This window comes from Bos grunniens, chromosome 13 (genome assembly GCF_055505025.1).
Source record: "Bos grunniens cultivar Pamir isolate PY7600 chromosome 13, Bosgru_T2T1.0, whole genome shotgun sequence".
In the NCBI taxonomy this organism is placed as follows: Eukaryota; Metazoa; Chordata; class Mammalia; order Artiodactyla; family Bovidae; genus Bos; species Bos grunniens.
Genome location: NC_141177.1, coordinates 45,172,453 through 45,198,317, shown reverse-complemented (window position 1 = coordinate 45,198,317; position 25,865 = coordinate 45,172,453). Strand labels below are relative to the sequence as shown.

Sequence of the window (25,865 nt, the reverse complement as noted above, 5' to 3'; positions counted from 1 at the left end):
ATGGAGGGTAGCATCCACCTGAGCGGTTTGATTAGTCGGCACGACGATGAAGCCACGAGAACATCAACCTCGGAGGGACTGGAGGAGGGGGAGGTGGAGGGGGAGACCCTGTTGATCGTGGAGTCGGAGGACCAGGCATCTGTGGACTTGTCTCACGACCATAGCGGGGACTCCCTCAACAGTGACGAAGGGGATGTGTCGTGGATGGAGGAGCAGCTGTCCTACTTCTGCGACAAGTGCCAGAAGTGGATCCCAGCCAGTAAGGAGCTTCTCCTTTCCTTTGCTCTGTCAGTTCCTGTGGGAAGATGTGTTTTCCTAACCTGTGAAAGAAACAGGAATGTGAAGTAGATCTAAATAAAAAGATAACTCTTTGATTTATTACTAGTTTAGTTGCTTAACTGCAGGCTTATATAAAACATAGACACATTTGTCCTAATAAATATGACTGCCAACCTCTGTCACTTTGTTAAATTAACGTTCTTGATTGCCACCCAGTAAAAATTAGAAATTCTGTGTGACTTAAAGAATCAGCTGCATTTTTCTATCAGGGTCACATTATTGTGGATTTGCAACCAAATTCTAGGCCCAGCATAGAGCTGAAGTTCAGACTTATAACTCAGGTAATATTTAACCTACATGGAAAACAGCTGCGATAGTTTGCTGATATAAGGAATTAGCAGATTAGAAATGTGTTGTGCCTGTTTCTAGTGTTTTCTTCTTGCTGGCTTCCTTGATCTGCTGGTAGATCTGCTAGTAGATGCACACACACACCCCAGGAAGTCCTTTGCCAGGCATCAGGGCAGTTACCGAAGCAGGGCTTTCCCGTTAGATGGAGACTGGTAAAGACACATGTATCGGAGGAGTACTCTGTGTACTGGAACCTGTAACCAAGTCAGAGAAATTTAGATATATGTGTGTATGTGTATTTTTTGTTGTGAACTGGGTCATTTTCTGGTATGTGGAGATGTTTTTAAGATGGATTCAGCTGTTCAGATTCCTAATTACTATTTAATAAAGTAACACCATTTTCACAGAAAGCAAACCTAAAATTTACTACCTATAAGCTAGTTTTGGGGGCTTCCCAGGTGGCTCAGGAGTAAAGAATCCACCTGCCACTGCAGGAGACATGGGTTTAATCCGTAGGTCAAGTAGATCCCCTGGAGTAGGAAATGGCAGCCCATTCTAGTTATCTTGCCTGGAAAATACCACGAAAAGAGGAGCCTGACGGGGCTATAGTCCGTGAGGTCACAAAGAGTTGGACACGACTGAGCACATACAAGTATGCGTGCGCACAGGCACGCACATGTGCACTAGCTAGTTTTTGCTCTTGAGCTGTCTCTGCTTGTAGATCCAGGGTTCTGGATGGCTGGGTGGCTCTCTCCTGTCCTCACTGTAAACCGCCCTTCCTGCTGGGCACCTGCAACTGCTCCAGCCTCTCCTTCATGTCCTCCTCTCCCCACAGATAATCCCCGCAGAGCTCTGTAGCCAGGGTGACCTTTTCATTCTCCACGAGCAGGTCTTTCTTTTCCCTGGGACTTTGCACATGTGAATTTCCTTTGTGGAACGTGTGTCTTTGCAGCCTCTATCCTCCCTACACCCCCAGCACCTTTTTACACCTGCCAATTCTAAGCATCCTTCAGGCCCTAGTGCCCCCACTTTTTCCAGCTCTCCTGTCTTCCTAGTGTAGATTGGCATCTCTTTTATGTGCCCTCACGTTGCCCTACTGAGCACATCACATTCCACTCCAGGGGTCTTCATGTCTCCCAGAGCTTCAGCATCTCCTGGGGAACTTCAGAAAATGCCCTACATCTAGAGGTTGATTAACTGTGTGTGGGACAAGCCCAGGGATATTAAAACAAACAGCTTCTTGGGTGGTTCTGATACACAGGATGGAGAGCAGCTGTGGTGCTGTTACCTGCTTGCCCGCCCTGTGCCCCTCGCAGCAGCTATAAGCCTCTGAGGGCGCCCAGCGCATCTGCCCTGGGCATCCTGTTCCCAGTTCCTAGCCAAATGGCACAGTGGGAGCTCAGATATTTCTTAAAGGGTATGTAAGGAGACCTCTTGTAGGAGTCAGGAATGTTAACAGTTGGAACAGCCAGTGAGGATAACCGTACCTGTCTTCTCAATGTCTTCTGAAAGTCAGGGAACCACGGATCTATCTTACTGGGCGTGCACTTGATAGTAGAAGAATAACCTTCCGACTTGGGTTGGCTGAAAGAAAAATGGAAGACGGCCTGGGAAACTTGGAAAATGGTTGGTAAACTGATTAAACCTTTGGTTACTTTGTTCTAGTGATGTATCTTTTTGTTTTCCTCCTAGGTCAGCTGAGGGAACAGCTCAGTTACCTTAAGGGCGATAATTTTTTTAGGTTTACCTGTTCTGATTGCTCAGAAGATGGCAAGGAGCAGTATGAGAGGCTGAAGCTGACATGGCAGCAAGTGAGTAAAACCTCTAGAGTTTGTGAGGTTGGTCTGCCCCAGATTTATTGGAGTAAGTGTCTAGAGAATGAGGAACTTACATATGAGCTTTTGAGTTGTTTTGAGGGTCACTTTTTCACAATGAAAATCATACAGAATATGTGGAGAAAAGAGTTCTTAGTGAAATTACTCACTGCCAACTTAGCACACTGGGTTTGAGATTCTTGAAAATCTCACCCACACAGTTTCATTTATATATAATACCAAATTTCTGATTTTAATCAAAGAGGTTCACATTTTTCTGGCAGCTGTTTTTAGAAAAATAAAACCATTCTAAAAAATGTGAAGATGGTGAATCACTACACTACAGCTGAAAACAATACAATTCTGAAAGCACCTGTGCTTCAATTTAAAAAAAGTGAAGTTGGCCAACCTAACCCTGCCCAACTATTGCCTGAATAGTATCTTATAACTGATCTCCAGGTTGTGTTAATTTTGGGGGGTTTGTTTTTATATTAATATGTTTATAGCAAGGCACCAATGGTATATGCAGCCTTTTAAGTTCTAAAAATTATGAATTAAACATCACTTACTTGTGGCTCAGCTGGTAAAGCTGGTAAAGGTCTCTCGCCTGCAATGCGGGAGACCTGGGTTCCATCCCTGGGTTGGGAAGATCCCCTGGCAGAGGGAAAGGCTACCCACTCCAGTATTCTGGCCTGGAGAATTCCATGGACTTTATAATCCATGGGGTCACAAAGAGTTGGACATGACTGAGTGACTTTCACTTTCATTTTCACTCGGTTTTTATGTTTGTTCTTTCAACAAATACCGAGTGCATACCATGCACCAGGCACTGTTCTAGGCCTGGAGAGTAGAGTATAGTCGAGACTAGCTAATTCTCATCCAGCTCTTTCTTTTCTATGGTGAATGAGACAGCCAAGACAGCCCCAGGCAGCTGACTTTCTGGACATTTGTTTTAGATGATAAGCAGACAAATACATAGGTTAATTATCCCTAGCACTTTTTGCTATGAGGGGAAATAAACAGGATAATCAGAAGGTGATTTTGTTATACCGTCTAAGTCACTTATGGTGTCCTTATAGATTGTAGTTGTGTTTGCAGCCTGGGACTGTCATCTTAATTATTGTTGCTTTTAGTAGGACATCTAATGAAATCTGTCAATGGTGGTTTTAGGGAGCGTTTTTTGACTTGCCTGAAAATATGTGAGTAGAAAATGAAGCTTGTACTGAGGATGTTTACAGTCTAATGAATATTATAACTGGTATTGTTTTTTTTTTCCAAAGCATACATAGAATACTTTGTCTTGGCAAGATTAGATTAATATTACCATTATTCTGATGTGTGCACATATAGGCAGATTTGGAATTATGGAAGGACTCTCTTCTTAGATTCTCTGTCCCCTTTTCAGTTTCATTGACCCAAAATTAATCATTATTTTTATAAGGATGAAAACATGGTTTTGAATAGCATGTATAGATTCTTGTCCATTTATGACTACAAAACTTTCTTTAGATGAGAAGAGAAATGTCTGAAAGGACCGTCACCGAAAATGTTAAAAAAGATGATTTCTTGATGGTGGATTTAAAATGATTTTTACTTCTTTTTTTGTTCTTTTCTCTTCTATACAGTGTGTTATTTATATTTCAAGAAAGTACTTCCCCATTTGGGGCTGTGAATGCATTACCTGTGAAATACATGGTTGGGCCAGATGCAGTGGAGCTGGGGGTGTCATGCTCTCTGAGGATAAACAGGGCAGCCAGTCCCGTCAGGTCTCTATCCCTCGTCCATGCCAGTTTCATCTCGGGAGAAGTTGGCCATGGCTGAGAAAGGCTAAACCCAGAGTAGATGGTACCTCACATTGTCTTCAGTTCTGAAATTCTGATAGTCTCTTGTTTCTGCCTCTGAAGGGCTTAGAAAGTGTATGTGCAGGGGTGATGCTCAGAATATTTAGTAAAGGTCAGCACTGTCTGTCAGCAACACCGGATGGAGCAGCCCCTGGGGCCTCCTGATGCCTGTGGTTAACACAGCATTTAGTGCTGCCTTTGAGTGATGGAGGGGGCGGGCATGGGGGTGCTTAGGACAGTCCTTACTCTTCACCAGCTCAGCCACACAGCAGCCTGGCGTTGGTGACATGTGAGGAGCAAGTGCACGTGATTACAAGGCTAAGTGATGCTCATCTGTGGAAAGCAAACAGGAAGTAGAATTCTGTACTGAAGATTCTCCAGGGTGTTATCCTTCCCCTCCCCTGATGCCCACTCAAACAGCAAACGTTCTTCCTGTTGGTACTTTTCTCCCAGCCTGTGCACTTGTGTTCCAGGTGGTCGTGCTGGCGATGTACAACTTGTCCCTGGAAGGCAGCGGGAGGCAGGGCTATTTCCGGTGGAAGGAAGACATCTGTGCCTTTATTGAGAAACACTGGACTTTTCTACTAGGAAATAGGTAATGTGACTTTTAAAAGTCTTATCCTTGAATGAAGATGTAAAGAGCAAAATACATGCGACTTAAGACAGCCTAATGCAAGCCTTTAGAGCTTTAGCGTATACACTTGCGGCAGTTCCTAAAAATTTTTTAATCCAGAAGATGATTTCACTTTAAGTTAACAATCTCAGCAGAGGTGGGTATAATTACCAGCATAGATATAAGTGTAGGTTTCCATACTTCTTACCCTACATCCAGGGGAAACTACTGGTTTCTACTGAGCAGGAAGATGTTTGAACAGATTCTTAGACTGTTGAAAAACAGAGTTTGATTAAATGAAGCTGCATAATAGCTGGGTAGGTGACTAATTTGAGGACAGAGGACTATTATGTCCTTTTAGAGTCAGTGCCTTATAGGAGGTCAGAAGAAGAGAAATAATGGCAGTTATTGACTGGACTCATTGAAGTTGCTCTTCATTAATTACTAGTGTTTGTCTTTATTAGCTCTGGAAGGTAGAAACCATTGTGTACTTTTTGGCATTCATAACACTTTGCCAGGTCTAGGCAGATTTACATGCATGTGGTTTATTCATTTGTTACTCTTTTTTAAAAAAATTTACCTATTTATTTATTATTTTTGGCTATGCTGGGTCTTTGTTGCTGCATAGGTTCTCTCTAGTTGTGGTGACCAGGGGCTATTCTCTAGTTTCAATGCGTGGGCTTCTCATTGAGGTGGCTTCTCTTGCTGCGAAGCACAGGTTCTAGGGCACACAGGCTTCAGTAGTTGTGGTTCCTGGGTTCTAGAGCATAGGCTCAGTAGTCCTGAGCGTAGTTGCTTTGTCACGGGGGACCTTCCTGGACCAGAGATCGAACCTGTACCTCCTGCATTGGCAGGTGGATTCCTCATCACTGAGCCATCAGGGAAGCTCCATATTGCTATTTTTAAAATGGATAAGTGACAAGGACCTACTGCTGTATAGCACAGGAAACTCTGCTCAATATTCTATAACAACCTAGTTGGGAAAAGAATTTGAAAAAGGATAGATACATGTATATGCATAACTGAATCACTTTATACCTGAAATTAATACAACATTGTTAATCAACTGTACTCAAATATAAAAAGTTAAAAAAATAGATACAGACACTTTGGAGATCTGACTTAATATGAAGTATATTGCATTCCCTGGAAGATGGTACCTGTATATTCTGAGCAATATGTTTTGGGTGCTCAGTTGCTCGGTCGTGTCTGACTCTTTGTGACCTGATGCACTGTAGCCTGCCAGGCTCCTCTGTCCATGGAATTTTCCAGGGGAGAATATTGGAGTGGGTTGCCATTTCCTACTCCGCATTTGTTACTCTTTTTCATCATGATGCTTTGAGTTTGCCCCTCCTTTGTGACCCACTCCTTGGGTCATCAGATGTAGGGATGCCGGGCCACAGACATCCAGACCAGACGTTGAAGCTGAAGGTACATGTGCATCGAGCAAGATTTTCATTGCTCTCAGGGATTTAGCAAGTTGGCAGTTGCATTGGCGGATTGTTTGAGACTCTGATTGTTAGTTGCCTTCTGAAGTTCTGGGTGAGATGCACGAATCCTGCAGATTTGGGGCAATATGGACACGATAAAGGTGGGCACAGGGAGTTTGTGCCTGTCCTCGCCCATGTCCTCAGATGCCAAGAAGTCACAGCTGTGCCGGAGTTGCTGCGGGATCGGGGAGGGTGACCGTCTGCAGGCTGCCATGAGGAGAAATAGATTCAGTGCCTTTTTACAAAAGGAGCTATTTTTGTTCTGGAGATATTTAGTGGTACTAAGAAAAGGACTGACAGTTTAACTGGTTCTTTTTCTTAAGGAAAGGAAATCTGTTGTCTTAGTTTAATTATATAGGTCTATTTATGGAACTTAATACACCCCATTTGTAAGGGGCAGGGAAGGGAAAAAACTGATCAAATTAGATCTTGGCAGGTTTTCATGGTCAGTGCTGTTCTACTTGGTGGATTGTCCTCTAGAAGAAGCTGGACCATAAATTACAGTCCATTTGGTCAATTTTAGCTCTGAGTACAGTAGTGTCTAATGACCTCACATCCTTCAGCCCAGTGACAGACAGCCACACACGCCTTCCAGGAGCAGCTTGGCACAGTGTGGGGTCTGGATGCACACACAGGACCGTGTCCTCCAATCATATCTGTGCTCTGATCTCCCGCTGCTGCTTCTGATCACAGAAGTGCTGACAAAGGGGTAAGCAGCCTTTGTCATTGCACCTCCCCGCACTGTTGCAGGCCCTGCCTCTCTGGCTGGATTGACTTTAAAGGAACTTAAGGGCTGGCACCTTCTTCCCCACCTTCACTTTCCTCTTTGTCCCTCTTTTGGAGCCAGACATTGAAGACTGAAGATGTTTGAAAGCAACCATCTATACAGGGGCGATTAGTCTCCATGCATGCCCAGGGGAAGGCACAGGCTTAGACGTGAGCCAAGAGGACCTTGAGTTTTCAGTCCAGCTGATTTCTGGCACAGAGACAGCTTGCAGCCATCATGTCCAGTGAACCCTGGGGAAAGAAGAAAGACTGACGTCCAAATGTCAGATGTTTGTTTTCAACAGACAAACCCTAAGGAATACACAGAGCCAGAAAGTATGACCCATTTGAAGGGAAAAAATAAACCCAAAACTGTCCCTGAAGAAGGACTAATGGTGGAGTTACTAGTCAAAGACTTTAGAACAGCTTAGAGATGCCCAGAGAACTAAAGGAAGAGGTGGGAAACATCAGGCAGCAAGGTATGAATGAAACAGAAATACCATCAAAGAGATGGAAGTCCTAAGTAAATAAAAAAGAAGTTCTGGAGCTGAGAAGTACAATAACTGAAATGGGAAATTCACTAGAGGGATTTGAAGCCAAATAGGACAATGGGAAGAAAAATGAACAGAGCTCCAGAGACCTCTGGAGTAGGTTCCCCTGGTCAGACCTCTGGGTGGGGGTCTGGAAGTTTCAAAACCAGGTGAGATGGTAGCAGAAGAGAGGTACTCTGGGGCCAGAGGCTGGGGGTCACTCTCCCATCTCAGTGCTTAGGCCCTTTACAGTCTTTTTGTTTTTTTTGTGTGGAATTCTTTTGGTTTGTCTGTATTTGTCTAGTATATCTCTGTTCTTAAGAATACCTTTCTCCTTTGCCTTTTCAGCAGTATTTTCCATTGTTAGACTGGCCTTTGTAATTAAAGACGATTCTTCAGGATTTCTGGTCACTGGTTTATGTTTTTGAGGTGGAAATAGAACACTTTCCTTATATAATAGACCAACTTTTTACAGGAACCTGAGTACTTGACATTTTGTGTGCTGTGCATGCTCAGTTGTGTCTAATTCTATGTGATCCCATGGACTGTAGCCCACCAGGATTTCCCAGCAAGAATGCTGGAGTGGATTGCCATTTCCTACTCTTGGGGGTCTTCCTGACCCAGGGATCCAACCTGTGTCTGCTGCATTGGCAGGCAGATTCTTTACCGCTATACCACCTGGGAAGCCCCAGTTGACATTTTACATATTTAAAATTTTGGGTGTATACACTCTAGTGTAGTTATTTTTAAATGCTTGTTGTGTTTTGGTTGGGGGGTGGGGGATTTGGTTAGAGTTGATTATTCCCCTGAGGCTCGACTCTGTGTTTGTGGGACATACCGTATAGTTATATTCCTCCTCTGCTACGTGAAGGCAGGTAGCAGAATGAGGGATGCCTCCGACTCCGTGTGTAAAATGAACTACTTACCAGGGCTAAGGACTCTCCTGCTTGCTTTCCTGAGACTTGGTTTAACTGATACATAAATGCTGCTACTGCTGCTAAGTCGCTTCAGTCTTGTCCGACTCTGTGACCCCGTAGACGACAGCCCACTAGGCTCCTCTGTCCCTGGGATTCTCCAGGCAAGAATGGAGTGGGTTGCCATTTCCTTTTCCCCATACATAAAAGCAGCTCAAGTTAAATAAAATTAGCCTGTTGTTGTTGTCTAGTTGCTAAGTTGTGTCAGACTCCATGGGCTGTAGCCCACCAGGATTTCCCAGGCAGGAATGCTGGAGTGGGTTACCATTCCCTGCTCTAGGGGATCTTCCCAACTGAAACTCTATAATCATGTGGATTCTGATAAGAAGTGTTTTATGAGCTCTGTTTTATGGCATTATTCCATTTAATCCTCTCAGCAGCCTTGCCAGTTTTATTATCCTGATTTTAAAGATGAAGAACCTGAGGCAGCTGTTAATAGAAGGGGTGGTGGAGACGGGATTTGAAGCCATACAGAACCCTGTGCCTCTCCCTTACCTGAAGAGCTCTGTTCCTTCAAAGAGGCAGGTTCCGTAGCCCATCCCAGACCTGGAGGCAGAGACTGCACCATCTAGGTAAGGAGAGAGTTGTAAAGCCAATAATTTTTAAATCCTCGGACTCTCAGGAAGAAGACTTCCACCTGGTGGAGCACGGTCGCTGGCTGCCTCAGCGTGGGGAGCCCCATGTACTTCCGCTCGGGAGCTCAGGAGTTCGGAGAACCAGGATGGTGGAAGCTCGTCCACAACAGGCCCCCAACGCTGAAACCCGAGGGAGAGAAGCTGTCCGCCTCCGCTCTGAAAGTGAAAGGTACTGTCATGAGCCCAGAAATGCCAGTGTAGACGACCTATTTTTACCAGGCAGGCACTGTGGCCTCCCTGGAGCTGCTCTGCTCCACAGTTTTCTTCTAACACAGGTTTTTATTCTGTAAATAAATAGTGTACAAAAATATTTTGTAACTTCCTAATCAAGGAATCCCCTAAACAGAGGAGCCTGGTGCACTACAGTCCATGGAGTCACAAAAGAGTCAGACATGACTTAGCAACTTTATAAATTTCCTTGGGTATCTAAAAGGTTGTCTATTTTCAGTAAGTTTTTTTTATGTTTTTAACCTTTTTAGTATGGAAAATGTTAAATATACAGATGTGAAGAGAGTCATGTAGTGAATCCCTTCACACTTTTGTCTTCACTTTAGCTGTTAACCCTGGAGATCTCCTTTAATGTCATTTATCTGGGCCCCTGGGTGCTTCTTCCCAGCCCCCCACCCATCCACACCCTTGGGTTATTCAGAAGCAACTTCCAGGTATCAGCAGTTCCTTCTTAAATATTTCATTATTAGCCATAAGGGTTCTTTCCTGTAACCTCACCTTAATGGCATTTTCTCACTTATAAAAAACTAACAGTAGCTCCTTACTGTCACATATTGATCTGATTTTTTTAATCTAAAATCATTTTGATAATAAACTTTAACTTTTTAACAATGTAGCTGGGAATAAAACATATAATATTGAAGCTATAAAGTCTGAAAGTCCCTCTCCACCTCCTGCAGCTTAACTTCAGCGGGGCCACTGTTGTCTCTTGTGAGTGCTTTTAGAAGTCTTCTTTGTATATTTAAGCGTTTTCTTAAAAAAAAAAAAAAAAATCTGGTTCATACTATATTACCTCTTCTCCAATTTTTCCACACTCACCAAGTATATCTTGGCCATCTTTCCATAGCAGTACATGTAGGTCTATCCTGTTCCTTTTATTTCATTGCATTTCACTGAGTAGCTGCATGATAACTAAACCATTACCCTGTTGATGCACATTTTGGTTATTTCTATCGTTTTTGTTATTTAAACAATACTTTAATACATTTGCCAATATTTTGTGATAAATTCCTGGAAATAGGTTATTGTATCAAAGGGCATATATTTATTCAAAATTTTAGTCATATTACCAAATTACCCTCCAAAAAGATGTGATAAACTTTATGCTCTACCAAAAAGACACGAAAATACCCTATTCCCCTGTGCTCTCTGAGCATTATCAAACTTTTAGTGTTAGTCACTCAGTCGTGTCCAGCTCTTTGTGACCCCATGGACTGTAGCCCTCCAGGCTCCTCTGTCCATGGAATTCTCCAGGCAAGAATACTGGAGTGAGTTGCCATTCCCTTCTCCAGGGGATCTTCCCAATGCAGGCACTGAACCCAGGCCTCTTGCATTGCAGGTTCTTTATCATCCCTAAGCCATCCCAGTTTCTAAACTTTTAACCTTTACCAGTTCCCGTAAGTGAAAGTCCGTGTGGAAAGTGTTTGTATTTACATTATAATTCCTTTTTCCTGGTTAAGAGAAATCTTAATCTTAGTTCAGGGCATTCATTGAACATTTCTCTTTCTATGGTAGTAGATTCACAATAAGTTAGTAAAAGTAGCTAGTGCTGAATCGGTATTTAAAAATTTAGATCTTTTGTTCTTCACCAGCAGCCTCCAAACCAACTTTAGATCCCATCATCACTGTTGAGGGACTTAGAAAGAGAGCGAGTCGGAATCCTGTGGAATCTGCCATGGAACTGAAAGAGAAAAGATCACGGACTCAGGAAGCCAAGGATATCAGGAGAGCCCAGAAAGAGGCGGCTGGCTTTGCTGACCGGAGCAGCTCTTCCACACCTGTCAAATTCATCAGCCGAGGCCGCAGGCCCGACGTGATTCTCGAGAAAGGAGAAGTCATCGACTTTTCGTCCCTGAGCTCCTCGGACCGCACTCCGCTCACGAGCCCATCGCCCTCACCATCCCTGGACTTCTCCGCCCCAGGGACCCCGGCCTCTCACTCAGCCACGCCCAGCCTGCTTTCGGAAGCTGACCTCATTCCGGATGTGATGCCGCCACAGGCCTTGTTTCATGGTGAGCCGTTGTTCTGGGGTCTCAGGGCCTGTGTGGCCCTTGGGGCGGTGAGTGTGCTTTCCCTGGGGGGCGGTGGGGCCACATTTCCTCACTTACTTTCTGTTCCTCACAGATGACGATGAGATGGAAGGAGACGGTGTCATAGACCCTGGGATGGAGTACGTCCCGCCCCCTGCCGGTACGGCTGCCTCAGGGACAGGGCTTGGGGGCAGAAAGAAGGTCAGGGCCCCCGAGCAGATCAAGCAGGAGGTAGAGAGTGAGGAGGAGAAGCCCGACAGGATGGACATCGACAGTGAGGACACAGACTCCAACACGTCCTTGCAGATGAGGGCTCGAGAGAAGAGGAAACCTGTACTGGAGAAGGACCGGAAGCCCAAGGGGCCCAAGTTCACCCCCGTGAGCATCTATGAGGAGAAGCTGCTCCTCAGGCGGCTGGAGGCCTGTCCTGGGGCCGTGGCCATGACCCCCGAGGCCCGGCGACTGAAGCGGAAGCTGATCGTCCGGCAGGCAAAGAGGGACCGGGGGCTGCCACTCTTTGACCTGGATCAGGTCGTGAACGCTGCGCTCCTGTTAGTGGACGGAATTTACGGGGCCAAAGATGGAGGAGTTTCCAGGCTTCCAGCTGGACAGGCCACGTACAGGACGACCTGTCAGGACTTTAGAATCCTTGACCGGTACCAGGTGGGTGTTGTCTCACTCTTCAACTCCTGGGACTGCGGCTCCCTGGTGCGTTCTGGAGAGTGGAAGAACAGTGAAGGGAGAAGTGCAAAGACGACTGGGCTGTGTTTATTTTAATTGTCCAGCGTGAACATTCCTGAATACATCTGAGTTTGGGTTTCTGTTTTCCTTTTGGGTATTCTAGACAGAACCTAGACATTCTCTGCATATCTCTTAGTCTCCGAGGGTGGCTACTCATGTTCTGGGTTGTAGCTTTGACTGGCAGGTTTGTTGAGGATGTACAGTGTGCCAGTGTACCAGACGCTGAGCTGAGCAGGAGTGAAGGTGTGGTTTCATTTGTGTAGTTAGGAGACACCCTGCAGGAAGAGCAGCGAGTCGGCATGGTGTCCGCCTGGCCGGAGGACACTAGTGTGTGAGCGCTCCAGGGCCAGGTGATTGCACCACAGGTGCCAGAACTCCGCCTCCCATGGCAGGAGCCAGCCAGTCTCTCTCCCTGTGTCTTGCTGGCACTGCTGCTAACCATTCCTTAACTAATTTTGCTATTCTGATGGCTGTAAAATGAAGTCGTGTTTTTTTTGTTTGTTTTTTGGATGCATTTCTTTGATTACAGGTGAAGTTAGAACATTCTCCTGTTTCCTGGTTGTTTGTGCATTGCTTGTCTGGACTGTTTGCATGTTTCCTGTCTTCTTCTGTGGTGGGCTGGTCTTCTACCTGTCTTCTCTGGACACTGGTGGGGTGTGGACTTTGCTGCTGGTATTCTGGTTACCCAGCACTGCGTTGCATGTGGGGCTGTTCTTCCCGGTGCTGGGCCTTTCCCTATGGGCCTTTCTATTTGAAATGCTCTTTCTTGAGTTCTGGAATTTCCTGGCATCTATTTCTGTCTGTTCGGAGCACTCCTGTTATTTGGCTGTTGGACCCTCTTAACCAGAGGTGTGCAAGCCTTTTCTCTGAGGGGTCAGAGAGTAAGTAGCTGTAACTTCGCTACCCAGCTCTGCTGTGTGGTGTGAGGGCAGCATACACGACTGATGAAAGGCGTCACTGTGCGCCAGAAACAGTATGTACGAAAGCAGGCTGGATTCGGTCTCTGGGTTCTGTAGTTTCCAAAGACCTTCACTCCAGCTGGATCCCTGTAATTCTTTTCCTGTTTCTCCTTCCTGGGAAGCCGTAACCTGCCTGCCTGCATCTTAGGAACCTTGTGAGGAGAGCCAGGGGCTGACCATGCAGTTGTTAAACTTCCCCTGAGTCTCCCTGTTTTCTGGACAGAACTTCTACCCTTGGCTGCATCAGAATCTCTCATTGGAGCCTCCAGAGAATCTGGTCTGCCCTGAAGGGAGAGGTGGTTTCTGTATGTGGATGGCAGAAGTGTCATTGGAGCTTTAATACCTCTTGACCCAAGAGACCCCTCAGTCTATGGCCCCCTGCCCGCCCTCAGCTTCACTTGGACCTGATGTCCTTGCTGACCTGAGACACTGGTTCTGGCCTGTCCTCACAGCCACCTTAGGTTTGGGCTCTCCTGGTCTTAGTCACTTGCCACTTATTCATATGCTTTTGTGCTGTCATCTGGTCACCTGTTCTTTGTTCCTTTTAATCACTATACTTAACTGTTAAAATTATGAAAGGCATCTTACCCATACAAGAACACATACAGGTATAGTTTAGAAGTTAATAAGATCAGTAAGAAACAGGGCATTAAAACCACCTTAATTCTGCAGCCTGCCCACTCCCCCAGAGGAAGCGACTCTTTGACTTTTAGTGTTAACCATTCCCTCTGCCTTTTTAAACTCTTTATCCATAAACAGTGTAGGAAGCATGGATGGAGCATGCTGCTATTAGATGAAGCCTTCCAGAAGAAGACAGGCTTAATGTGTTTTGCAGGTCACTGATGTAATTGTGTCCCCAAACGTGTGTATTTTCCTGACTCCTGGTGCCTGTGCATGTGACCTCACATGGAAATAGGGCCTTTGCAGATACAAGTAGTTAAGCTGAGGTTGCATGGGGCAAAGTGGGCCCTTAGCCCAGCATGACTGGTGTCCTCCCAAGAACAGGAGAACCACTGCCAAGTGACGGCCCAGGCAGTGGTTCGAGCGGTGTGTCTGCAGAGCTGAGGAGCACAGGCCTTGAGGCCACACCAAAAGCCGAGAGAAGGGCCTGGCATAGGTTGTCCCTTGGAGCCTCAGAGAGCACAGCCCTGCTGAGGGGTCTTACTGCTCCACACGCAGCTTTTCAGTTCAGTTCAGTCGCTCAGTCGTGTCCGACTCTTTGCGACCCCATGAACCGCAGCACACCAGGCCTCCCTGTCCATCACCAATTCCTGGAGTCCACCCAAACCCATGTCCGTTGAGTCGGTGATGCCATCCAACCATCTCATCCTCTGTCGTCCTCTTCTCCTCCTGCCTTCAGTCTTTCCCAGCATCAGGGTCTTTTCAAATTAGTCAGCTCTTCACATCAGGTGGCCACAGTATTGGAGTTTCAACTTCAACATCAGTCCTACCAATGAACACCCTTCTTTGGTGTTCATTGGTAGGACTGATCTTCTTTAGGATGGACTGGTTGGATCTCCTTGCTGTCCAAGGGACTCTCAAGTCTTCTCCAACACCACAGTTCAAAAGCATCAATTCTTCAGCGCTCAGCTTTCTTTATTGTCCAACTCTCACATCCATACATGACTACTGGAAAAACCATAGCCTTGACTAGACGGACCTTTGTTGGCAAAGTAATGTCTCTGCTTTTTAATATGCTGTCTAGGTTGGTCATACCTTCCTTCCAAGGAATAAGCGTCTTAATTTCACGGCTGCAATCACCATCTGCAGTGATTTTGGATCCCAGAAAGGTAAAGTCAGCCACTGTTTCCACATCTATTTGCCATGAAGTGATGGGACCGGATGCCATGATCTTAGTTTTGTGAATGTTGAGCTTTAAGTCAACTTTTTCACTTTCCTTTTTCCCTTTCATCAAGAGGCTCTTTAGTTCTTCTTCACTTTCTGCCATAAAGATGGTGTCATCTTCATATCTGAGGTTATCGATATTTCTCCCAGCAATCTTGATTCCAGCTTGTGCTTTTACCTGCACCTTAGTTCTCTGCCTGCCTTATTCCTGGTGCCAGACAAAACTGGTGCTGCCAGTTGCATTGTAAGAGGATTCTGCAGTACAGGTTGGACTGGTTCTCACTTCACCCAAAGCCAGCTCTAGATTCTGGCTTGAAATCTCTTAATTTTAATCTATCTGCTTCCCAGTTACTGTGGTTTCTTCTGATCTTTTTGTTCTTGTGTATTTGTCTTTTATTTATTTATTTTTAAAGACTATTTCTATAGTTGTGGGGTTTTGGGAAGAAGTAAAATTAAATGTTTGTGTTTCATCCCCCATCTTAACCTGGAATGTTAGTGTCACTTTAATACAGTTATATAGGGGAGCAGCCGTAAATGCGTTTGTTCAATCCACTTGCCTTCTCGTCCTCTGATCAGTATATTCGTAGCTGTAACTGTCCCTGTGATATTTTAGCCATTACTCATGACTTTTGAAATGATGTGACTTTTTTTATAGTTCAGTATTTAGTGTTTTGCAATTTTTGTTAACCTTTCCTCTTTAACTCAAGAGTTATTTAGTGCTAAATAACTCTTAGTTTTCAGATACATGAGAATTTTTATACTATCTTTTAGTAATTGATTTAATTTCTAATCAGATTATTTTGTAGTCAGAGAAAATAGTCTATGTGACGTTGATGCTTTTCTATAGAGAAAATTGTTCCATTTTTATTCTTTTTATAGGTCTTAACTTAAGACACGTATTTCTTTTTCTGTATTATTTTTTAAATATTACCATGTGATCCTCGCCCTACAAACAAAAAACTACCTCTGCCTGCTCTCCTTTTCCTTTTTTCCATTGTGTTGCTTATTTAGTCAACAATAAACCTCACTAAACTTAAACTTTTCATTCACTTCCCATCATTTCTTCCAGGTTAATTTCTTGCTGAAGCACTTTTTGTAACAGTTCTTAAAATGTGGTCTTTTTGAAGTTCAGAACATCCTCACTCTCACATTTCAATGATAGTATAGCTGGATATAAAATTGTCATTTTTTTTCCCCTGTTGACATTTAGCATCACCACTTCATCATCACCTCACTATCAGCTTGTTCCTGAAGCTGCGTTGTCATTCTTAACACTTGCTTCTTTATAGGTGGTCTTCTTTTATTCTCCTGTGCCCTGGAAGCTTTCACAGTTTTCTCTTTGTTTTTGATATTTATTTGTATTCACACACTTTAAGTGCTTTTGCTTTCATTTATCTTGCCTGGCACCTCTGCCCTTTTGTTACAGGTGACCGATAGACTTCTTAGCATTTGTCCTCCTCGTTCTGTGAGCTCCTTGGATCTGTGGTTTTGGTTTGGTGTCTGATTAACTTGGGGAAATCCTCAGCTGTTATCATTTCAGGTATTTCTTCTGTCCTATGTGCTCCTCCTGCTATTCCCATTTTGCATATATTACACTTTTAGTAGTTACACCACAGTTTTCAGATATTCTTTTCCTTTCTGGGGGTGGGTGGGGCTTTTTTTTCCTCTCGGCTTTTCAGTTTTGGCATTGGGTCTCAGCACTTGGCTTAGAGTATTCAGAAAACCATGTTGAAAACAGATGTGCTGTCATCCAGGCTCTGTTGTTCCATTTACAGAGCACAGGCTGTGTAGACGGAGCATAAATCAGACGGTGAGTGAGCACTGGCTTCAGCTTAACACCACCAGCTGCATTAGCCCCTCCTCATAAGAGAGTCAGCCTAAGAGAAAAAAAAAAGTCAGCCTGTCCTTTGAAGCTTTGAAGCCTGAAGCCAGGCACTGACTTCTCCTCTCTACTTATTAAAGTCCTGGATGGCAGCTTCTTCCACTGGATGACTGTTCCATCTACATTGACATTCTGTGGTTTAGTGCAGCCACCTTCTGTCACTATCTCACCTAAGTCTTCTGTATGACCTGCCACAGCTTCTGCATCAGCACTTGCACTTCTCTCATGGAAACAGATGGCTTCTTGCCTTAAACCTCATAATCCTTAAACCTCTACAGGCCTCAGACTTTTCTTCTGCAGCTTCCTCACCTCTCAGCCTTTTTGGAATTGAAGGGAGTTAGGGCGTGGCTCTGGATTAGACAGTGACTTAAGACAGAGGAGGTCCCCGACACCAGGAGCAGGGAGATGACAGTACTGAACGAGCAGGGACTTTTCCTTCAAGTGAGTGCCATGGGGAGCGCGGCGGGAGGTGGACTGCACCTTTTGTGGAGGTGATGCTCCATGGTTCTGATCCTCAGGAGGAGCCCGTCCAGGAAGGTTTAGGGCAGGAAGGCCCCGAGGCAGGATTTCATTTGGCACGTGGGGTGGGAATGTCTTAATGGCAGAGGACCTGGCCAATGGGGTCGTGGATCCTGCAGGGCGTGGGACAGGAGTCTGTGTCGTATTCTGAATGCACAGCTGGAAGCCATGTAGGAGTTTCAGACCAGGAAGGTGACTTTTATTACTTTTTAAAAGTAGGCTCTGGCCTTGTGTTCAGATGGATGGGGTGGCATGAGTGTGGCAGGGAGGAGCCTGGTAGGGGGCAGGGGTAGTTCATGGACCAGGCAGAAGCTAAGGATGGTTAACCTGGTGTGGAAGCCAGGGAGACAGATAGGGTGAGGACTGTGCATATCCGGGGGTCTCACAGACCTCACCTCCACATGCTGACTTGACGCTGTTCACAGGCTCAGTGGCTGGTGTTACCTGTTCTCAAGTTGCATACCACCCCAAAACTTAGTAGCTTAAAACAATAACTATTTCTGAGTCTGTGGGTTGACTGGGTTCAGCTGGGTATTTTTCTACTTCATGAGCTGAAGGAAGGGGCACCCTGTGGCTCCACTTAGCTGGAGCTTGGTCCGCTAGAGCCTGTTGACATGTGGCCACCAGCCCTTCAGTGTCCCACCTGGGTACCACAGCAGCTGGACTCGAGGAGGAAGCCACCAGCTCCCTTATGGCCTGTGCTCAGAGGTCCCAGAGTGTTATTGCTTCTGCCATGTTCTGACCGGTCAGGCCTATGTCAGGCCTGCCAGGTTCCAGAGGAGGGGACATTGACTTCGTCTTTTGATACAGGAGATGGGTGTGCCTTCAGGCTCAGGAGGAAACGGGCTGTACTTGGAAATTGTGTACCCCAAGTTTGAATTTCACTTGAAAACTCAAAGTCCTGGCAGAATTTCAGAGTTGATTGGCCTCTGAAAGTTTTGGTGTCCAGTTTGGGAAAGTAATCAGAGCAAAATTATTAAGAAAGGAATTCATGTTCTTCTTCCAACAAAGTTATTTTCTAGCCCAAGAGCAAGCTGATTCTACAAAAACAACTCAGGTTTCTAAACTTCATCCAACCCCTGGCAAACCGCTTTGTAAATGTACTTTTTAATCTTCCGTCTGAGCTGTTTGCTATGAAACCTAATTGTCCGTGTTCTATTACGACATGACCGAGGGCCCTTGAGCAGCCCTGTGTGGAGAGCAGGCGTCTGCAGGCCTGTGGGGAGCAGGGACCATGTCCCCTCTACCCTCTGGTCAGTCCTCTCTGCTCACACTGAGGTGTAGGGATAATAATCTATGTCAGTCCTACTTTTGTGAGATTTACTCAGTAGAGACATATTGTAATAAATCCATATACACATGCAACAGTGATTTCTGCCATGGTAACAGAGACCCTTCATGAGACAGGAGCCGTGTATGTGTGTGTGCATGTGTGTGTGACCCACCTGATGCTTGGGCTGACTGATATTTGATGAACGGATTCAAGGTGCCTTATAGACAACATGAAACTTGGAGAAACTATACATAACTTAAAACTTTTTAATTATTTTGCCTTTAAACTATTAAACTGCAATTAGGTTTTCATATCCAGTTTTATGCAAAGGTACTTATGAAGTTTTTATGAACCTTAAATTTTCCAGTTAAGTCCTGCAGAAAGACCTACTTTCTGCCACATAAAAATGTCCTAAGTACTACTCATCTGTAGAAATGAAACCAGCCCTTTGAGTAATTTTATTTTTGTATAACTGGCCTGTCTTTCTCACAGACTGCCTTGCCATCCAGGAAAGGATTCCGGCACCAGAGCACAAAGTTTCTGTACCGTTTGGTGGGATCGGAAGATACGGCTGTGGACCAGAGCATCGTCAGCCCATACACGTCTCGGATCCTGAAACCCTACATCAGGTACACAGAGGACAGCTGTGACACTGGGTGTGGCACGAGCAGTGGTGCTTGGATTCTGAGCCAGCCCCAGCCTCCCCACATCTGTGAACTGGCGTTGGCAAGGACCAGGCCTCTGCTCTGTGTCTAGTCTCGTCCTGAAACAATATACAGTGTGTTTCAACTGTATATTATTATAGAAAGGTTGGTCCCTTTGAAATAAATATACAGGGCAACTCTGAGATTTCATTCTGATTATTATACTTATTGTTTTATTTTAAATTGTACATAGTTAGTTGTCTGCAAAAGGAAACAAGGGGACGGTGGGGCCTGTATGTGGACTGATGATGAATATCCCATGTAGGCAGCACCTGGACAGTGAGCTGGCCAGAGAGTTCCCACCCCCACCCGCACTGGGCTGCACATGACTGACAGTTATCTTTGCCACCCCAGTCATGTGTCCTCCTGGCCCAGCCCCCCACGCTCCCCCTGGGCAGACCCATGGGTCAGCATACAAGCCTGCTCCTTGCCCCTGGGTCTCCGGATGTCCAGGCGGAGTTGGGCCTTCCTCCCCGGGCTCTGTCCTGGGTCAGAGGGTGGAATTAGAAAGCCGTTTCTGTTTCCACAGTCCATTCATTAAGGCTCACCAGCACTAGTGGACTTCCTGGCAGGTTCCACTAGGTCTTGTCTAACGAACGTTAGTAGAGATAATTTTAAGTGTCATACCAGAAGAATACTATAGCTCTTAAGTCAGCTGACGTATAAAGTAGTGCGAATTAATTTAAAATTTTCAGCAGATCAGGGAGCATTGTGAATCAAATGGCTGGGAGTAATGGGTATTTTCCTTGTCTTCTGTGTGTTTCTTTTCTGGATTCTGGAGGCGTGATTATGAAACAAAGCCACCCAAACTGCAGCTGCTCTCCCAGATCCGCTCCCACCTGCACAGAGGGGACCCTCACTGGATGCCGGAGCCAGACGCCCCTCTTGATTACTGCTATGTCCGGCCAAATCACATCCCAACCATAAACTCCATGTGTCAGGAGTTCTTCTGGCCTGGTATGTTCTCCCTATTCAAGCTCAGCAGGTCCACCTTCCGTATCGTTCACTTCAGCAGTTTTTAAAACTAGTGTGTGTGTCATGTGACCCCAAAACCTTTACTCATATGGTTTCATTCAGTTTGTCTGCTCATATAGACAGTTTAAAATACGAACATCTCTTTCTCTCCTAAGATCAGGAAGAAGCGAGTAGTTCAGTTCAGTTGCTCAGTCGTGTCCGACTCTTTGCAACCCCATGAACCGCAGCACACCAGGCCTCCCTGTCCATCACCAACTCCCGGAGTCCACCCAAACCCATGTCTATCGAGTTGGTGATGCCATCCAACCATCTCATCCTTTGTCGTCCCCTTCTCCTCCTGCCTTCAATCTTTCCCAGCATCAGGGTCTTTTCAAATGAGTCAGCCCTTCGCATCAGGTGGCCAAAGTATTGGAGTTTCAGCTTCAACATCAGTCCTTCCAGTGAACACCCAGGATTGATCTCCTTTGGGATGGACTGGTTGGATCTCCTTGCAGTCCAAGGGACTCTCAAGAGTCTTCTCCAATACCACAGTTCAAAAGCATCAATTCTTCGGCACTCAGCTTTCTTTATAGTCCAACTCTCACATCCATACATGACTACTGGAAAAACCATAGCCTTGACTAGACGGACCTTTGTTGGCAAAGTAATGTCTCTGCTTTTTAATATGCTGTCTAGGTTGGTTATACCTTCCTTCCAAGGAGTAAGCGTCTTAATTTCACAGCTGCAGTCACCATCTGCAGTGATTTTGGATCCCAGAAAAATAAAGTCAGCCACTGTTTCCACATCTATTTGCCATGAAGTGATGGGACCGGATGCCATGATCTTAGTTTTGTGAATGTTGAGCTTTAAGTCAACTTTTTCACTTTCCTCTTTCCCTTTCATCAAGAGGCTCTTTAGTTCTTCTTCACTTTCTGCCATAAAGATGGTGTCATCTTCATATCTGAGGTTATTGATATTTCTCCCAGCAATCTTGATTCTAGCTTGTGCTAACTCCAGCCCAGCGTTTCTCATGATGTACTCTGCATATAAGTTAAATAAGCAGGGTGACAATATACAGCCTTGACGTACTCCTTTTCCTATTTGGAACCAGTCTGTTGTTCCATGTCCAGTTCTCACTGTTGCTTCCTGACCTGCATACAGATTTCTCAGGAGGTAGGTCAGGTGGTCTGGTATTTCCATCTCTTTAAGAATTTTCCACAGTATATTGTGATCCACACAGAAGTTAAAGCAATAAACAGTGCCGTTTGTTCCTCTTCCCTGTTTGTCTCTGGTTTCAGAAGAAATGGTTCACCCTGTTATCTCCCGCATGTATCGAGATCCCAGGCTGGTGGCTTGGATGTGTCTGGACACTTTTGATGTTTGCTTAATAATTCTGTGTGCTTTGTTTACTTAACTAGTCCTTGGTGTTAGTACAGCCAAAAGTTGTTTTTAAAAAGCCAAAAACCCCAATCACAGACTTTGAAAATAATAGACCCAATGCAATATATCATTTTATCAGCCTTACCACATTATATATAGTCTCTGAAGTCATCAATTAAAGGAACACTCTCTCATTGCTAAATGTATGTTCTTTGTGGCTCTGCTTTGAAATGTAAAGGAAACAATACGTCTTCTAGGGGCTGGATAAGATTTTGTCAGGATGTCAGTGCATGTAGTGGGGGGTGGGATGGGGCTGAAAGGAACGTGCTGGGAGTGTCTGTTTCTTCCTGTCCCTGCGCGAGGTGGCTTCCAAACAATAAGCGTGGAATTATGTGATATTTAACTCCTTTATTGTAAAAAGTGACATTTGTACCAAAGAGCTTGTCAGTGGTCTGTGTATGAGGTAAAGAACACGACAATTTGGGCGGTCTTAGATCTTCCCTTCAGGTCTGGGTATCTCTCATCTCACCTGAGGCAGATTCCCAAGGCAGGGCATTGGGGTATGTGCTAGCTGGCGCACATGGCCCAGAGGCCAAGCTCAAAGCCAGGTGTGCCCACTTCCAGCCTGCGTGCTCTCTCCTATCCACCCTGTCCCACTTCCCTTCTTTAACATATGTACACAGACCAGATGATGCTAATTTTGGTATTTATGTGTGGCGTCTGCAGTGGTGTCTCTGTCTGCAGTCTGGGTGTTTTTAGCAGGCAGGTGCAGCTGAAGCACAGACTGAACAGCCTGCCGCTCACTCATCCCAGAGCCTGGGCTGACTGATCGCTTCTCTGCATAGGCGTCGACCTGTCCGAGTGCCTGCAGTACCCTGACTTCAGCGTCGTCGTCCTCTATAAGAAAGTCATCATCGCGTTCGGCTTCATGGTCCCCGACGTGAAGTACAACGAAGCTTATATTTCGTTTCTGTTTGTCCATCCTGACTGGAGGAGAGCGGGGATCGCAACTTTCATGATTTATCATCTGATTCAGGTATGTTGTCTCTGCTCACTGTCTGCCTACCTGCCCTGAAAGGCTTGGAGTGCAGACGGGGCCAGAGCCAGGCAACACCAGGTGAAGGGGAGCCAGCTCTGTTGTCCACAAGGTTATTTACACCTAGACAGAAGCCTCACCCCCAAAGAGGTCACTCCTCAGACCCAAGTTTCAAAGAAATCAGTTTGTGGACATGTGTAATAAATAAAATGAGGTGCGTACAGAGGTAAGAGCCTGCAACACTCAGACCGTCTTTTTTTTTTTAGTTAATTTTTATTTGGCTGCACCAGGTCTTTCTTGCAGCACGTGGGATCTTTGATCTTCATTGCAGAAGTCAAACTTTTAGTTGCAGCACATGGGAATCAAATTCCTGGTCATTCCCTCACCAGGAATCGAACCCGGGCACCCTGCATTGGTTGCGTGGAGTCTTAGCCACTGGACCACCTGGGAAGTCCGGGACCGTCCCATCTTGTAACTGCTTCTGGTCTTGGAGTCACCACCGTGGTGACTCTGAGAAGTGGGGGTGAACATGTGATTTTTAGTTCTTAGGTATTTTTAAACATTTTAACAAAACCATTTATCAGGGATTTCCCTGGTGAACTAGTGATTAAGACTGCACTCCCAATGCAGGGGGTGCGGGTTCTGTCCCTGGTGGGGGAACTAGATCCCGCATGCCACCCAGCATGACCAAAACCAAAAAAACCTCATGCTATCAGCAGTAGGTATATTCTGTTATTGCCGCTTGTTTGTAGTTTTACTGTCACTGTGTAAGCTGCTGTGAACCTTCTAAGTAATCCATCCTTTGATGTATCTGTATCACCTTTGAGGAAGATAGACCATATATTTATATACAAACACCAGAAACACAGGCAAGGTTTTTTTTTTACCCCAGAATTCATCTGGTGACTTACTTAGAAGCCATTCGGTATGGAGCACTGTGTGTCATGTAGGCAAGGTTCTTTTTAAATAGGAGTTGGTGATTGAATGTTTTTTCCCAGTTTTTAATGAAACTTGCTCAATAATTATCACATGTTGGTGTCTGTCCACCTTTGATGAGGCATCTTAGTATAGGAAGCCTTAAGGACGGGGTTGTAAAACCTCCAAGACTCATGAAGCCCACAATCTCAGCACCTCCTCACTAAAGAGCCAATTCTGAGTTTATGTAACTTCCGGTGCTCTCTTCTGTGTGGCTAAAGAATCTGAGAACCTGCCTAGCTGCAGTAGACAGACACCCCTCTTTTCCCCCACTGGATAAGGCTGGTGCTACATGAAGAAACCTCAGTTCTGAGAAGTCTGGGAGTGCTGGGGCGGGGGAAGGGGGGAGGGGGTCGTCTTTGGGATTCGGAACGTCCCTAGGGGATACCCAGCTTGTATAATTAAACAGAAGTCTTGAGGTTTCATACCCGGTCACATAACTTGACATCTTTCCTAGTAGGTCCAGGGGGAAGCGTTTATGATTGTCTTGCAGGATGACATCTAGTTTTTAAAAACAGAACGTCTGGTTTCATCCCTTGTTTCTTCAAGGTTGTCATAGTGTTTGGTATTGTTACGCTGGATATACTTAAATGTAACTGAATTATAAAACAGTTGGCAGTGAAATATCCCCAGTGGCTCTTTGCTCCAGAGAGGAAAAAACTGGATACAAACCAGGGTCCTTAAGGCTTCGTATACTAAGAGGCCTCATTAAAGGTGGACAGACACCAACATGTGGGAATTACTGAGCAAGTTCCATCAAAAACTGGGAAAAAACATTCAATCAGCTTACCGTCCACCTCCTCAGTCTGGAACGTTTCATCGAGGGTTTTGGCGGCGGCCAGCGGGCTTGGGTCCCCCGACGGGCGCTAGCTGGTGGGGCCGTGCCCCAGCCTCAGGCCGGACTCTTCCAGCCTCCATACCTGACTGCCTGCATGTCAGGGACTCTCTCCACCCACTCCTTTTCCCCGAGGCTCTCTCGTTCTCACTGTGTGCTTCTCCACTCTCTTGCAGACCTGCATGGGCAAGGACGTGACCCTGCACGTCTCTGCCAGCAACCCTGCCATGCTGCTCTACCAGAAGTTCGGGTTCAAGACGGAAGAGTACGTCTTAGACTTTTATGACAAGTATTACCCCCTGGAGAGCACAGAGTGTAAGCACGCGTTCTTTCTGCGTCTGCGACGCTGACATGAGCGCGGCTCCTCATGGGGCACAAGTGCTTGGAGGAGAGGGCTGACGTGAGTGCAGCTCCTCACGGGGCGCACACGCTTGGAGGAGAGGGCTGACGTGAGCGCAGCTCTTCATGGTGCACGTGCTTAGAGGAAAGGGCCAACAGGAGGCCCGGCAGCAGCGCTCACCCATTGCAGGTTCTGAGCTCCGCGGAGCTGAGGGGCGTGGGCGGACGCGTGTGTGGTGACCCCCTGGTCAGCAGAGTCACTGGACAGGCCTTCGTCCGCACCTTGGACTCCCAAGGTCAGCCAAGACTGCCAGGTGTGCCGACTTCAGCCGAGAGCGCGTTCAGCCAGAAAGGCCTGAGCTGATCTTCCTGAGGAGAGATGTTCTGTCCCATTTAAAGTGAGCAGAGTGATTGTAGTCCAAGATCCCAGCTGTGTCCACGAGGCCTTGCGCTGTCCTGGTGACGACCACATGCTGACCCAGCCTGTCCCAACCCGGCTGTGCTGTCCCCAGAGTGGGGCATGCGCTGACTTTGGTCACAGTGTCTGTGTGTGACGTTGCCTCACCTTTCTCCTGTGAGCATTTCCGGCTGGGGCCCTGGCCTGGGAGGCGAGAGCTCTTCTCCTGTCCTGTGAAGTGAGGTCAGTTTGGGGCTGGAGGAGCCGGGCAGCCTGCCATTTGACTGTGCCCCTGACGGAGGTGTGCGGTGGTGGAGGGGTCAGCCATGGACAGACACACCTCGCGTCTGCCGGCCGAGGCTGTTGGCTGGCTTGTGGAGAGTGGAAGTAGACCATCAGTCAGGTGCTTTTGGATTTAGTAGAAATGCTTCCCACAGTATCAAATGTTCTCAAATAAAATATTTTCTTGTTACAACCTA

General features: G+C 46.0%; 1 protein-coding gene across 4 annotated transcripts; it reads left to right on the top strand.

Annotated features, from left to right (window-relative positions):
- KAT14 (lysine acetyltransferase 14) lies at positions 1–25,865 on the top strand. 4 transcript variants are annotated; one of them, XR_015139488.1, is made up of 10 exons: positions 1–259; positions 2,320–2,438; positions 4,756–4,877; positions 9,277–9,458; positions 11,113–11,529; positions 11,642–12,210; positions 19,259–19,395; positions 20,252–20,427; positions 22,567–22,840; positions 24,827–25,865. XR_015139488.1 is itself a non-coding variant. In XM_086333821.1 (10 exons), exons 1-10 carry the CDS (start codon positions 1–3, stop codon positions 24,998–25,000), a joined length of 2,346 nt encoding a protein of 781 aa, XP_086189947.1. In that variant the 3' UTR covers positions 25,001–25,865. The 4 variants fall into 4 exon arrangements, 2 of the variants coding, with proteins under 2 accessions (XP_086189947.1, XP_086189946.1); XR_015139487.1 differs by having other exon boundaries at positions 11,110–11,529; XM_086333821.1 differs by having other exon boundaries at positions 22,650–22,840.

Coding starts and splice junctions, on each gene's coding strand:
- KAT14 (XM_086333820.1), top strand. CDS start 1: ATGGAGGGTAGCATCCACCTGAGCGGTTTGATTAGTCGGCACGACGAT. Junction 2,439..4,755: donor TGAAGCTGACATGGCAGCAA/GTGAGTAAAACC, acceptor CTTGTGTTCCAG/GTGGTCGTGCTGGCGATGTA. Junction 22,841..24,826: donor TGATTTATCATCTGATTCAG/GTATGTTGTCTC, acceptor ACTCTCTTGCAG/ACCTGCATGGGCAAGGACGT.